Source organism: Monodelphis domestica, chromosome 5 (assembly GCF_027887165.1).
Source record: "Monodelphis domestica isolate mMonDom1 chromosome 5, mMonDom1.pri, whole genome shotgun sequence".
NCBI lineage: Eukaryota > Metazoa > Chordata > Mammalia > Didelphimorphia > Didelphidae > Monodelphis > Monodelphis domestica.
The window spans coordinates 285,368,763-285,381,894 of NC_077231.1; the positions used below are offsets into that span (position 1 = coordinate 285,368,763).

Consider the following 13,132-nt stretch of genomic DNA (forward strand, 5'->3'; position numbering starts at 1 on the left):
TTTCTTTTCAATTTTTCATGAGTTCCTCTTCCTTCTGGTTTTTATTTTTAATCATTTAATTTTCCTCTTTTGGCAAACTAGATAATTTATATTATTGATTTAACAAGAACCTTTTCATTTTAAGAACTCATAATGTTTCAGTTCCATTGTTTCTTCTTTGATTTTAGAATTTTCTCCTTTTGTACTTGTTTGTAGTAGAAATTTTTCTAGATTCTTATTTACATGTTTAATTTATTGTCTTTTAAGCAAAGATACATATATTCCCCTCTTTTTAGCTTCACCTGTCACTCAATGCCATTGTATTTAATGTAATTTTTTCCTGATTTGTTTTTTAAATTTTTTCAGTATTTTGGATAACGTTCTATCATTATTTAGTAATGGATAGGTTCAATTAATATACTTGTGATATGTTCTCTAAAGAATTTAACATTTCTCCCTTTGTAAATTCATGAGTTCTTTACATACAATCTTATTTTGCAAATGTACTGCATGAAAGAAAATTATGTGCATTTTAAAAGTTTCATGTTGAGTATTCATTACAGAGCTATCATATCTTACATTCTATTCAAATCCTTAATTTCTTGCCTATCTTTCTGTTAGATGTTTGAGTTGGAATAAACAATATTCGCCACAAGCAACTATTTTCTTACTATTTAGGTATTGCTGTAAGTTAGTTAGTTTTTACCTAAAACACTTAGGTAGTACATCATTTGATAAATATATATATATATATATATATATATAAATCTTATAGTTTCACTTTCCATAGTGTGTTTAAGTAGCATATAATTTCCCTACATAATTCTCTTAACCTTATTCATTTTAACTACTGCCTTGTCTGAGGTCATGATTTCTACTATTGCTTTTTCAGATTCAGTCAAGAAGTAATTTTCCAGATCTTCATTTTACTTTTATATAAATATTTATGTTTTAAGAGTATTTCTGACATATAACAAATCACTATGGTTTTCTGATTTATTCTTCCACTCTTTCTGCTTTATAAATGAGTTTGTTGTATTCATGGTTATAGTTATGATTGTTAAGATTGGTTTTTTATTCTTCATCAAATCTTATTATAATGTTTCTTCCTTGAAAAGGAGGAGGGAAAGTATGTAATAGTTATTGTTTGTCCCTAGGAACTGGGAACAACAAGATCCCAGTCCCCTTCCTTCCTTTTTCTTTCCCAGTCCAGATTTTTATCTGTGGTCTGTCCCTGCTCTTCTTTTGGCTAAAATTTATTTTTAGCCTGAGACAGTCTCCAACCTCTTTCTACCTTAAAAAAAATAGATAGTAATGCTCCCTTCTCTATTACAGACCAGCTTCTACTCACTTTAAATTATTCTATGCCTGTAATTTAATTTTGCAGAGTTCAAAAAATGCTTTCTTTTTATGTTTCTTCTTTTTAAACTTCTTTCCCAAAATTAAAAAAAAATTATAATCCTTGTAACAAGAATATAGCCATGCAAAACAAATGTAAATATTTTCTATTCAGAAAATGGAGAGATCATTCTTCAACTTAAATTCATCACTCTTCTTTTAGGAGGTGGGTAGAGATCAGTGATCAGATTTAATTGAATCTTTCCTAATTGTTTTTCATTACACTTGTTATCATTATATAAATTACTGTGTTTTGTCATGTTTTCCTCTTCTGCTTACTTCACTCAACATCATTTCATAAAAGTCTCCACAGGTTTCTCTGAAACCTTCCCTTTTTTAATTTCTTATGGCACAGTAATATTTCATTATATTCATTTACCATCATTTTTTCAGCCATTCCCCTGATTGATAGGGATCCTCTTTCTTTCTAGTTTTTTGTTCTAACAAGAACTGTTGTAAATATTTGTGAACATATGGGTCTTAACCTCTTTCTTTGATCTTTTTTGTGTTATGAAGGCCTAATTGGCATTACTAGGATAAAAAGTTTGTGCAACTTAATGATTTGGAGGGCATAATTCAAAATTACTTTCCAAAATGGATGAAGCATTTCACTACTCTACCAGCTGTAAAGCAGTATGCCTGACTTTTCAGCAATCAGCAATTCAAATTTTCCCTTTTTGTTAGCTTTACCAATCTCACAAGTATAAGATAGTTTAATGTGCACTTTTCTATTAGTAATTTAAATTTTTTTCATATGTTCGTAGTTTGGATTTCTTCCTTTGAAAAAATTGGCATTTCTACGTTCTTTGTAGTGGCAAAAAAATTGGAAAATGAGGGGATGTCCTTTGATTGGAGAATGGCTAAACAAATTGTGGTATCTGTTGGAGATGGAATACTATTGTGCTCAAAGGAATAATGAACTGGAGGAATTCCATGTGAACTGGAACGACCTCCAGGAAGTGATGCAGAGTGAGAGGAGCAGAACCAGGAGAACATTGTACACAGAGAGGCTGATACAATATGGCACAATCAAATGTAATAATAGACTTTTCTACTAGCAGGACAATACAGAGGAACTTATGAGAAAGAATGCTCTCCATATCCAGAGAAAGAACTGTGGAAGCAGAAATGCAGAAGAAAAAAACTTGTGATTTATCATTTGTTTATATGGGTATAGGATTTGGGGTTTTGTTTTTAAGATTCCTCTATTGCAAAAATGAATAATATGGAAATGGGTTTTGAACAATGATACACGTATAACCCAGTGAAATTGCTCATCAGCTTCAGGAGTGGGTAGGAAAGAAGAGTGGGGAAAACCGTGAATCATGTGCCATGGGAAAATATTCTAAATTGATTAATTAATTAATTTTAAAAAGAAAAACTGGCTTTTCATGATATGACTATACATTTTGTGGAATAGCTCATTTTCTTATATCTCAAAATTAGTTCTTTATGAATTTTGAATATCAAACCTTTATCTTAGAAACTGGTGGCAAATTTTTCCCCTCAATTAACTGTTCCCCTTCTATTTTAATTAGAATTATTTTGTTTGTGAAAATACTTTTCAATTTTACATAATCAGAACTGTCCATTTCACCTTATGTGAGCCTCTCTGTCCCTTGTCTGGACGTGAGCTCTTGCCATATTCATGGTTATGAAAGGTACTTTTTCCTGGCTACTCTTTTTTATTTATGATCTGAATTTTTTTATTGAGATTATATATCCATCTGGAACTTATTTTGGTCAAATACGGAGTCCTTCCACCAAGATTTGCAGTTTTTAGGTTTATCAAACATTGTTACTATCTTTGTTGCTTCTATATGTTGTCTACATTTGTAGCAGTCCACACCTACCTATGGTCAAGGGAAATAGTTAAAATGTAAAGATTGTCTTAGGAGAGAGCATGCTCAGTCCTGCACATGCTCTCCTCCCTCCCACCCTCCCTCCCTCCCATCCCCACCCCCTTCTCTCTCTCTCTCTCTCTCTTCTCTCTCTCTCCCTCTCTCTCCTTCTCCTCTCTCTCCCTCTCCTCTCTCTCTCATTCTTAATCTCCTATCCTCTAACCGGAGTGGTCTGGGTTAGAGTACCAACTCTAAAGGACCGTGCTTTTCCTCTCAGCTAATCTCTATACTCCTGGTAACCGCGTGTTGTTAATTTAAAGCTATTTAACAGTCTCATGTCCTTGTGAGAGTTATGTAGCTGGGCTTGTTCTGTGGAGCTCAATTGTTAAATATTACATGTGTGTCTGCCTGCTTCTTATCCATCTCCTTGGCTCCAATCCTTCCCCCAGGGTCAACCTTTTATCTTTCCTTTCCTGGGAGGGCTGTGGGCCAGCCCCCCACTATAACGTTGAATACCTAATCTATCCCACAGATTGACTTTTTTATTTTTAAGCCAGTACCAAATAGTTTTGACTATTAATACAGGCTAATATAGTTTGAGAACTTGTACTTTTAGGACCCTTCCCTTCCCACTTTTTCTTCATTATTTTCTTTGAGAGTATTGACTTTTTGTCTTTCCAAATGAATTTTGTCAGTATTTTTTCTTAGCTATGTAAAGTAGTCTTTAGGTCCTTTGAATAGTATGGCATTAAAGAAATAAATTAACTTAGATACAGTTGTCATTTTTATAATATTGGCAGAGACAAAAAACACAATTGATATTTTCCTACTTATTTATATCTGTATTTAGTTTGGAAACAATGTTTGAATTTATAGTCATGTATTTCCTGTTTGTGCCTTTAGGTGGATTCCTAAATAGTTTGTGTATTTTTATCACCATTTTCAATAAGCATCTGCAAAAAGATTTTTTTTTCTTCCAAGCTTCTGCTTATTCCTTCAATTTCTTTTTCTTGTCATATTGCTATTGCTAGCATTTCTAGAACTATTTTAAGCAAAAAGATGACCTGATCTTAATGGAAAGGACTCAGGCTGATCTCCAATCTCTATAATGCTGGTTCTTCATTTTAAGAGAGATTCTATTTTAATATATTTAGGAAAGGGACATTTATATCTTTTTGACATAAAGTATCTTGTCAAAAGCTTTTTTATGTACATTGACATAATTATGTGATTTTGATTATTTTGTTACTAATATGATCTGTTATGTATACAGTTTCCCTCATATTGAAGCAAAATTATACTTAATGTAATCTTACTTTATCCTACTATGTATCTTTTCCATATGTTGTTATATTCTCTTTGCCAACATGCTATTTAACATATTTGCATTAATATTCATTAGTGATAGTGATTTGCAGTTTCATTTCTCTCATCTGACTTTCTTTGGTTTATATTTTGTTTTTCTAAGATTGGATTATTTGAATTTTCTCATCCTTGTTATAATAATATAGGTATTTTAAATTTTGTAGATATTCATCCATTTCTCTTAAATTGTTAATTTTGTTGGCATTTAATTCAACAGAATTGTTGCCAACAATTTCTTTTATTTCATCTCCATTTGTGGTGATTTTTTGTTTTTTTTTAATACAAACAATTTAATTTTCTTTTCTGATATTCAGTTGAGTTTATTTAATTTCTTATTTTTTAAAATAGCTTCATGCTTAATTTACCAGTTAAATTATTTGTAGAAATCATTTGTCTGATTTTTACAATTTCAGTGGTATTGCTTTTCTAGTTGATTTTTTTTTGTTTGTTTCATACCCAATGCACTTATCTATTCTTTCTCTTATTTGTTGATAAAAGTGTTTAGATTTTCTAGTATTAAAATTTTTAAGCATTTGAATTTTCTCCTCAGAATTGTTTTGACTGATTTCTAACAGTTTTGCTATGTTCCCTCATTATTGTTATTTTCTTTGATGAAACTTTCTATTATTTTTATTCCTTTGACCCATGAATTCTTTGGGATTAAATATTAATACTTGCCTAGACTAATAGAAGAAGAAATAGAATTCTTAAATAATCCCATATCAGAAAATGAAATCCAACAGGCTATCAAAGAACTCCCTAAGAAAAAATCCCCAGGGCCTGATGGATTCACAAGTGAATTCTATCAAACATTCAAAGAACAGCTAATCCCAATACTATACAAACTATTTGACATAATAAGCAAAGAGGGAGTTCTCCCAAACTCCTTTTATGACACAAACATGGTACTGATCCCAAAGCCAGGCAGGCCAAAAACAGAGAAAGAAAATTATAGACCAATCTCCCTAATGAATATAGACGCAAAAATCTTAAATAGGATACTAGCAAAAAGACTCCAGCAAGTGATCAGAAGGGCCATCCACTATGATCAAGTAGGATTTATACCAGGGATGCAGGGCTGGTTCAATATTAGGAAAACCATCCACATAATTGACCATATCAACAAGCAAACCAACAAAAATCACATGATTATTTAAATAGATGCAGAAAAAGCCTTTGATAAAATACAACACCCATTCCTATTAAAAACACTAGAAAGCATAGGAATAGAAGGGTCATTCCTAAAAATAATAAACAGTATATATCTAAAACTAATATCATCTGCAATGAGGATAAACTAGATGCATTCCCAATAAGATCAGGAGTGAAACAAGGATGCCCATTATCACCTCTATTATTTAACATTGTACTAGAAACACTAGCAGTAGCAATTAGAGAAGAAAAAGGAATTGAAGGCATTAAAATAGGCAAGGAGGAGACCAAGTTATCACTCTTTGCGGATGACATGATGGTCTATCTAAAGAATCCTAGAGATTCAACCAAAAAGCTAATCAAAATAATCAATAACTTTAGCAAAGTTGCAGGATACAAAATAAACCCACATAAGGCATCAGCATTTCTATATATTTCCAACACAGCTCAGCAGCAAAAACTAGAAAGAGAAATCCCATTCAAAATCACCTTAGACAAAATAAAATACCTAGGAATCTATCTCCCAAGACAAACACAGGAACTATATGAACACAACTACAAAACACTCTCCACACAACTAAAACTAGATTTGAGCAATTGGAAAAACATTAACTGCTCATGGGTAGGACGAGCCAATATAATAAAAATGAACATCCTACCCAAACTTATTTATCTATTTAGTACCATACCCATTGAACTTCCAAAAAATTTCTTTACTGATTTAGAAAAAACCATAACAAAGTTCATTTGGAAGAACAAAGAGTCAAGGATATCCAGGGAAATCATGAAAAAAAATTCAAAGGAAGGGGGCCTTGCAGTCCCAGATCTCAAACTATATTACAAAGCAGCAGTCATCAAAACAATTTGGTACTGGCTAAGAGACAGAAAGGAGGATCAGTGGAATAGACTTGGGGCAAGTAACCTAAGCAAGATAGTATATGATAAACCCAAAGATCCCAGCTTTTGGAACAAAAATCCACTATTCCATAAAAACTACTGGGAAAATTGGAAGGCAGTGTGGGAGAGATTAGGTTTAGATGAACACCTCACACCCTACACCAAGATAAATTCAAAATGGGTGAATGACTTGAATAAAAGAAGGAAACTATAAGTAAATTAGAATAGTATACATGTCAGACCTTTGGGAAGGGAAAGACTTTAAAACCAAGCAAGACTTGGAAGAGTCACAAAATGTAATATAAATAATTTTGACTACATCAAATTAAAAAGCTTTTGTACAAACAAAACCAATGTAACTAAAATCAGAAGGGAAGCAACAAATTGGGAAACAATCTTCATAAAAACCTCTGACAAAGGTTTAATTACTCAAATTTACAAAGAGCTAAATCAATTGTACAAAAAAACAAGCCATTCTCCAATTGATAAATGGGCAAGGGACATGAATAGGCAGTTTTCAGATAAACAAATCAAAACTATTAATAAGCACATGAAAAAGTGCTCTATATCTCTTATAATCAGAGAGATGCAAATCAAAACAACTCTGATGTATCACCTCACACCCAGCAGATTGGCTAACATGACAGCAGAGGAAAGCAGTGAATGCTAGAGGGGATGTGGCAAAGTTGGGACACTCATGCATTGCTGGTGGAGTTGGGAATTGATCCAACCATTCTGGAACTATGCCCAAAGGGCAATAAAAGACTGTCTGCCCTTTGATCCAGCCATAGCACTGCTGGGCTTGTACCCCAAAGAGATAATAAGGAAAAAGACTTGTACAAGAATATTCATAGCTGCACTCTTTGTGGTGGCCAAAAATTGGAAAATGAGGGAATGCCCTTCAATTGGAGAATGGCTGAACAAATTGTGGTTTATGTTGGTGATGGAAAACTATTGTGCTAAAAGGAATAATAAAGTGGAGGAATTCCATGGAGACTGGAACAACCTCCAGGAAGTGATGCAGAGCAAAAGGAGCAGAACCAGGTGGTACAATAGAATGTAATGGACTTCTCCATTAGTGTCAATGCAATGTCCCTGAACAATCTGCAGGGATCTAGGAGAAAAACACTATCCACAAGCAGAGGACATACTGTGGGAGTAAAAAAACAAAAACAAACAAAAAAAACTGCTTGACTACAGGTGTTAAGGGGACATATCTGAGGAGAGATTCTAAATGAACACTCTAATGCAAATACCAACAACATGGAAATGGGTTCGAATCAAGAACACATGTGAAACCCAATAGAATCGTGTGTGGGCTATGGGGGGGGGAGGAAAAGAAAATGATCTTTGTCTCCAATGAATAATGTTTTGAAATGACCAAATGAAATATTGTTTAAAAATATTAATACTTCCTCCAAGGGCCTATGTAATTTATTTTTATATTGTACTCCAGAAAGAATTTTTAAAGTATTTCTGCTTTTCCACACTTTTGTGATTACAATGCAGCAATACCTGGTTAGTTTTTTTAGTGTACCATGCATAGCTAAGAAATATGTATATTCCTTTTCTCATTCAATAATCACCAAAGATCAATCATATATAGTTCTTCTAAGTTCTCTTCAGGTTTTTAACTTCTTTATGAGCTTTGTCTAAATCTGAAATAGATACATTAATGTCCCCAACTATGATAGTTATACTAGCTCTTTATTCTTGTAAATCAATGAACTTTTCCTATAATTAGATATTATTACTCAGTGCTTATACATGCTTAAGATTTTATATTAATTTATTGTCTATGAAGTCTTCATGTACTTTTCTTTTCATTCCTCATAACCACTGTTGTCTAAGATCATGATTGCTGTTCCAGCTTTTTTTAGTTCTACTGAAGCATAACAAATTATACCATAGCCCCTTATTTTAACTCTATGTGAATCTTTATATTTCAAGTTTGTTTCTTGAAAATAGTATATTGTTAAGTTCTGCTTTTTAATCTGTTCTGCATTCCTTTTCTACTTTATAGACAAACTCATCCCACTCATGTTTTTATATTGATTAATAATCATGTTCTCTCCATTCTATGCTCTTCTCCATTTTCTTCTCCTTCCCCTATCTCCCTCTTTACAAAGGAAGTGGTGAGAAAAAAAGTGTCCTCAGTACTAGTGAATGATATACAGCATTCCAGTGTCCCCTTCTCTCCTCTATGCCCAGACCCCACTCAGTGATTCTTGTCTTTTGTCTTTTTCTTTGGCCTCTCTTCCCAATCTACTCTTCAAAACTGTAGTGCTGTTTGCTTATAACTAATATTGATTCCCTTACACTACCCTCTCTTGAATCCCTCCTCTTTTCTACCCTCCCTTTTCCTGTTGAGTTTGATGTTTTTCTATACTTAACAGGTGTGCATGTGTGTATTTTTAACCATCTTTTGTCCAGTTCAGATGAAAATGAGGTTCTGGTGACATATGTTTCCCCACCCTTTCCTTCATGCAAATATAGCCTTTTCTACTCTCTTCTCTCTCCCTTTTTTCCTCCTAACATATTCCTTTCCAACCCATCCCTCCCTTTCCTTCCCTTGAGATCATTTTAAAAAAAAACATCTTTAGGCTCTCTTATTTAACTTATTTAACTCTCTTCTTTATTTTTTGAAGATATTAGAATTCTAAGCAAATATTTCTTTCTCTCCCTTTTATAATACAAACATTTCTTCAATGTATATTCCTTTCCAGTTACTCCAGTACCTTTCTCAGTTTGTCTTGATTTCTGTGTTTTCAGAGATCTTTTTTTCTTTTCATAAGGAATGCTCCTCTATTTCATTAAAAATCATTTTTGCCTGTAGGATTATATTCAGTTTTGCCAGGAAAATTATTCTTCTTATAAGTCTTTATCTTTTGGTTTTTGAAATATCATAGTCAAAACTTTTCTGTCCTTTTACAATGGTAGCTACCAAATTTAGTCCACAATGTTCCTGGGAATTTTTATTTTAGGGTTTCTTTTAGGAAGTGATTAGCGAATTCTTTCTATTTTTACTTTGACTTCTGGTTTTGATGGGTCTGGGTGGTTTTCTTGTATCACTACTTGAAATAAAATACATAGACTTTTTGGGTCATTAACTCTATGGTTTGTTATCTAGGTCAGTTGTTTTTGATAGGCAATATTTTAAAGTTTCCTCCTTTAAAAATTCTTTATACTTTATTTTAACATTTCTTCTTTCTCCTGGAGTCCTTTATTTCTGTTCTGTCTATTCTCATTTCCAAGGGGTCTGTTATTGGTATAAGATTTTGCATCTCAGAGTTAGGGGAGGGAAGGAGAGAATTTGAATCACAAAATGTCAGAAAACATTAATATTATTTTACATTTAATTGAAAAAATAAGAGAAAGTAAAAATATTTTGTGTCTTCTTTGCCGAGCTATTCATTCATCTTCCAATTCTTTCCTCTTAAGTTCTAGTTTAATTTATAATAGTATATTTCATGTTTCATCTCTGCCAGAAATTCTAATAGACCTTATGGGCAAGCATAACTCCATCCAAGGCTCTTGCCTATCTGTTGGCATTGTAAAATTAGTCTTTTCCATTAGGCTTATAAAGTGAATGTCCTTAAGTGTTTTATTTATTTGTGTTTGTCTTTTGTTGTAAACATTTTCTTCTGTTTATTTATATTTCTAACTTTCCTTCCTAAATTAGGACTTTTATCAGGGTTAGAGTCTGACTGCTCTAACATACTTGGATGGAACTGTGAGCCATCTGATTTTTATTTGTAGAATTATTGTAGATCACACCCATATCTCATGTACATGGGCCAACAGGTCTCAAGTTTACCTACATCTTCCTTGTACAGAATGCTGAGATTTTCAAGGCTGACAATGTCTGTAGCTACAAATACTGAGAGTCTGGTTTATGTGGATTAATCTTCTAAGAAGGAGGTTTGCCTCTTTTTCTGGTTCCCTTCCTAAACCATGTTTCTAGACTGCTTATACTCCAGCTGTGGATACCTCATTGTAGCAATGAGATCTTCTGGTCCCTTGGGAGAGGATATGATTGCCTTTCCTAGGTCTTCAAGACTAGAGCTGTCAGACATTATGAGAGTTTTAAGGCTTCCCAGCTCTGGGCTTCCCTTTATTTACTTGGGTCCTCTGGCTAGTTTCCCCTCAGTGCTTGCAGTCTTCTCATGTCCACCTTTGCTGACCTCAGTGTTTTATATTTAACTGTGTTCCTGCTACTCCTGATTTTGTTTCTGGATAAGTTTCTATTGGCTTTCTCATTTTCTTAAGGCTTTTGTTTGTTCATTTGTTTGGTTCTATGTAGTGAGTAAATCCCCTTTTCTGCTGCATTGACTACATGAAGGTATCTTAGTTTTTCTCTTTGTTAGTGTCCTTGGGCTTTTCTGGAGAACATGTGTAGGTTTTTTTTGTATTTAATTGAAGAGATCTCACTTCACAGAAAAGATTTTAACTTTGCTATAACTGTTACATCTTAGAAAGTTTGAACTCTGTCCCCTCTTTTCTTTTTCTAGGTATCTCCTGCTTGGCAAAGATTTTCCATCTTCAGTTCTAAGCCATCCATTCTCATTTTGAGGTTTTCATTGAGAGCTTTAATTTCATTCTTTAATTCTTCCCTTGATTCTTTTACTAGGCCTTCCAGTAATTCTTAAGGTTGTTATGTGTGTGATATTTCCCTTTCTGTGATTCTAGCCCTCTGCAGAATTATTCCCTACATTTAGAGATTTCTCTTAGCATTCTCTTACTCTATGATGTCTCTTTTATTACCATAGGAATTTTCTTTGCTTGTTCATTTACAGGGTCTCTGCTGGGTTTTCTGTAGGGATTTCTTCCTTTCTTCCTCTTGTAGTTGCTATTATTGTTTTAATTTATTTAGTGTACTGCTGGACTTATGGATGTCACAAGGAGGAACTTGGCTTATATGTTAATGCTATGCTTTGCTTTAAAACACAAAACTGTCTTGTCTAGACATAGGTCTTAGTGTCCCACACTGAAATTTGAGTCTCTGATAAGTATGTATGTGTTCTCCCATACTGGAATATATTGAGCAGCATCCTGCACCCCAGTGAACAAAGATCGTTCTGCCTGCTGCTAGATACTAAAAGTACTTGTCGGCTCTGTAAGACCCTCCGAATCAAAGGGAATATCTTCCGGATTTGATCTCTGTCTTCTCCAGTAGCCATATTTTTTCACCATTTTGGTAATGTGCATTTTAAAAGAGGAGCCCATAAAAGCATATAGGATTGGATTGAGACAACTATGAAAAAGCGCCAAGCTTTTTGTGATTTGTATGGCCACATCCATGCGCTTACTCATTTCACAATCAATAATCAGAGAATAAATGATGTCTATGGCTTGCCAGAACTTGACTATGTTGTATGGCAGCTGAGTGACAATGAAGACAGCCACCACTGCCAGTAGAACCTGCAGAGGCCGAGATTTCTTTACATTGGGCATCTTGATGAGTTTCCTGGCGGTTATAGAATAGCAAGTTCCCATTATGAGAAAGGGTAATACAAACCCAATGCAAATTTCCAGGATCTGAATTGACGCCTGAATTGTTGTGCCTAGGTAGTGGGAGAATATAGGCAGGCATCTCTTCTTGTCATTAACTGTATTAAAAACAAGTTGAGGTATGCTCAGCAATATCGCAATAAGCCAAACACTGAAACAAATAATCCAACATGGTCTTCCAAGTCTTTGATGACCCGGGTCTTTAGTTATGGCAGAGTATCTGTCTATGCTGATGCAGGCCAGAAACTGCATTCCAGAGACAAAGTTTATGGTGAACAAAGCTGAAGTCAGTTTGCACATTGGTATCCCTAGCACCCATCCATGCACTGCATTCACTGCCCAAAATGGCAAGGTGATGAGCAGAAGCAAATCTGCTACTGCCAGGTTCATGATATATACATCAGTCTTGGTTTTCTGTTTCTTGTAGTAGGCATAGATAGCTACCACTGTGGAGTTCCCTGCAATTCCAGCAATAAAGGCCACTGTGTAAAAGGTGGGCAGGAATACCTTGGCAAAATTTCTGACCTCCTCTTTTACACAGAGTATTTCATACTGACTGTAATCCTGAGTGCCATTTACTTCATTTTCCTCATAATAGTAATCCGTTGACTGATTGTGTTCCAGATCCATGGCCACAATCTAGAATGTAGATTCAATAGTAGGATGTTACTAGTCTATTGGAATATGTTACAAAAGAAAACCTGGTTTTTATTTAACTTAATTTTCATTCCTTATAAGGAAATAGGCTTCTGCTTATTCCACAACCAATAATTAGTGAATAAATGATATCTATGTCTTTCCAGAAACTGACTATGGGGTAAGTCAGCACAGAATGGAATTTCTTTTTTTTTAAGTGGGCTTAATTAACTTCAATGTAACCCATGTTAAGTATATACCCACAGAAACATTTATTTTATACTTTTTTCTTTTTCAGTTACTATTAGAGAGATTGGAAATATACCTTGATTTGTATTAAGGAAATGTAATAA

At 33.9% G+C, this 13,132-nt stretch overlaps 2 protein-coding genes across 3 annotated transcripts in view; one reads left to right on the forward strand and one right to left on the reverse strand.

The window, feature by feature from the left end:
- ACAD11 (acyl-CoA dehydrogenase family member 11) overlaps window positions 1-13,132 on the forward strand; it is an 87,873-nt gene that overhangs the window by 44,235 nt on the left and 30,506 nt on the right. The window lies entirely within an intron of this gene.
- Window positions 9,242-13,132, reverse strand: part of ACKR4 (atypical chemokine receptor 4) — a 30,296-nt gene continuing 26,405 nt past the window's right edge. For both annotated transcript variants that reach the window (XM_056800235.1, XM_007505098.2), the window contains one exon: window positions 9,242-12,782. In XM_056800235.1, coding sequence (XP_056656213.1) covers window positions 11,721-12,773 — 1,053 coding nt within the window. In that variant the 5' untranslated portion in view covers window positions 12,774-12,782 and the 3' untranslated portion in view covers window positions 9,242-11,720. The remainder of the gene's footprint in view (window positions 12,783-13,132) is intronic.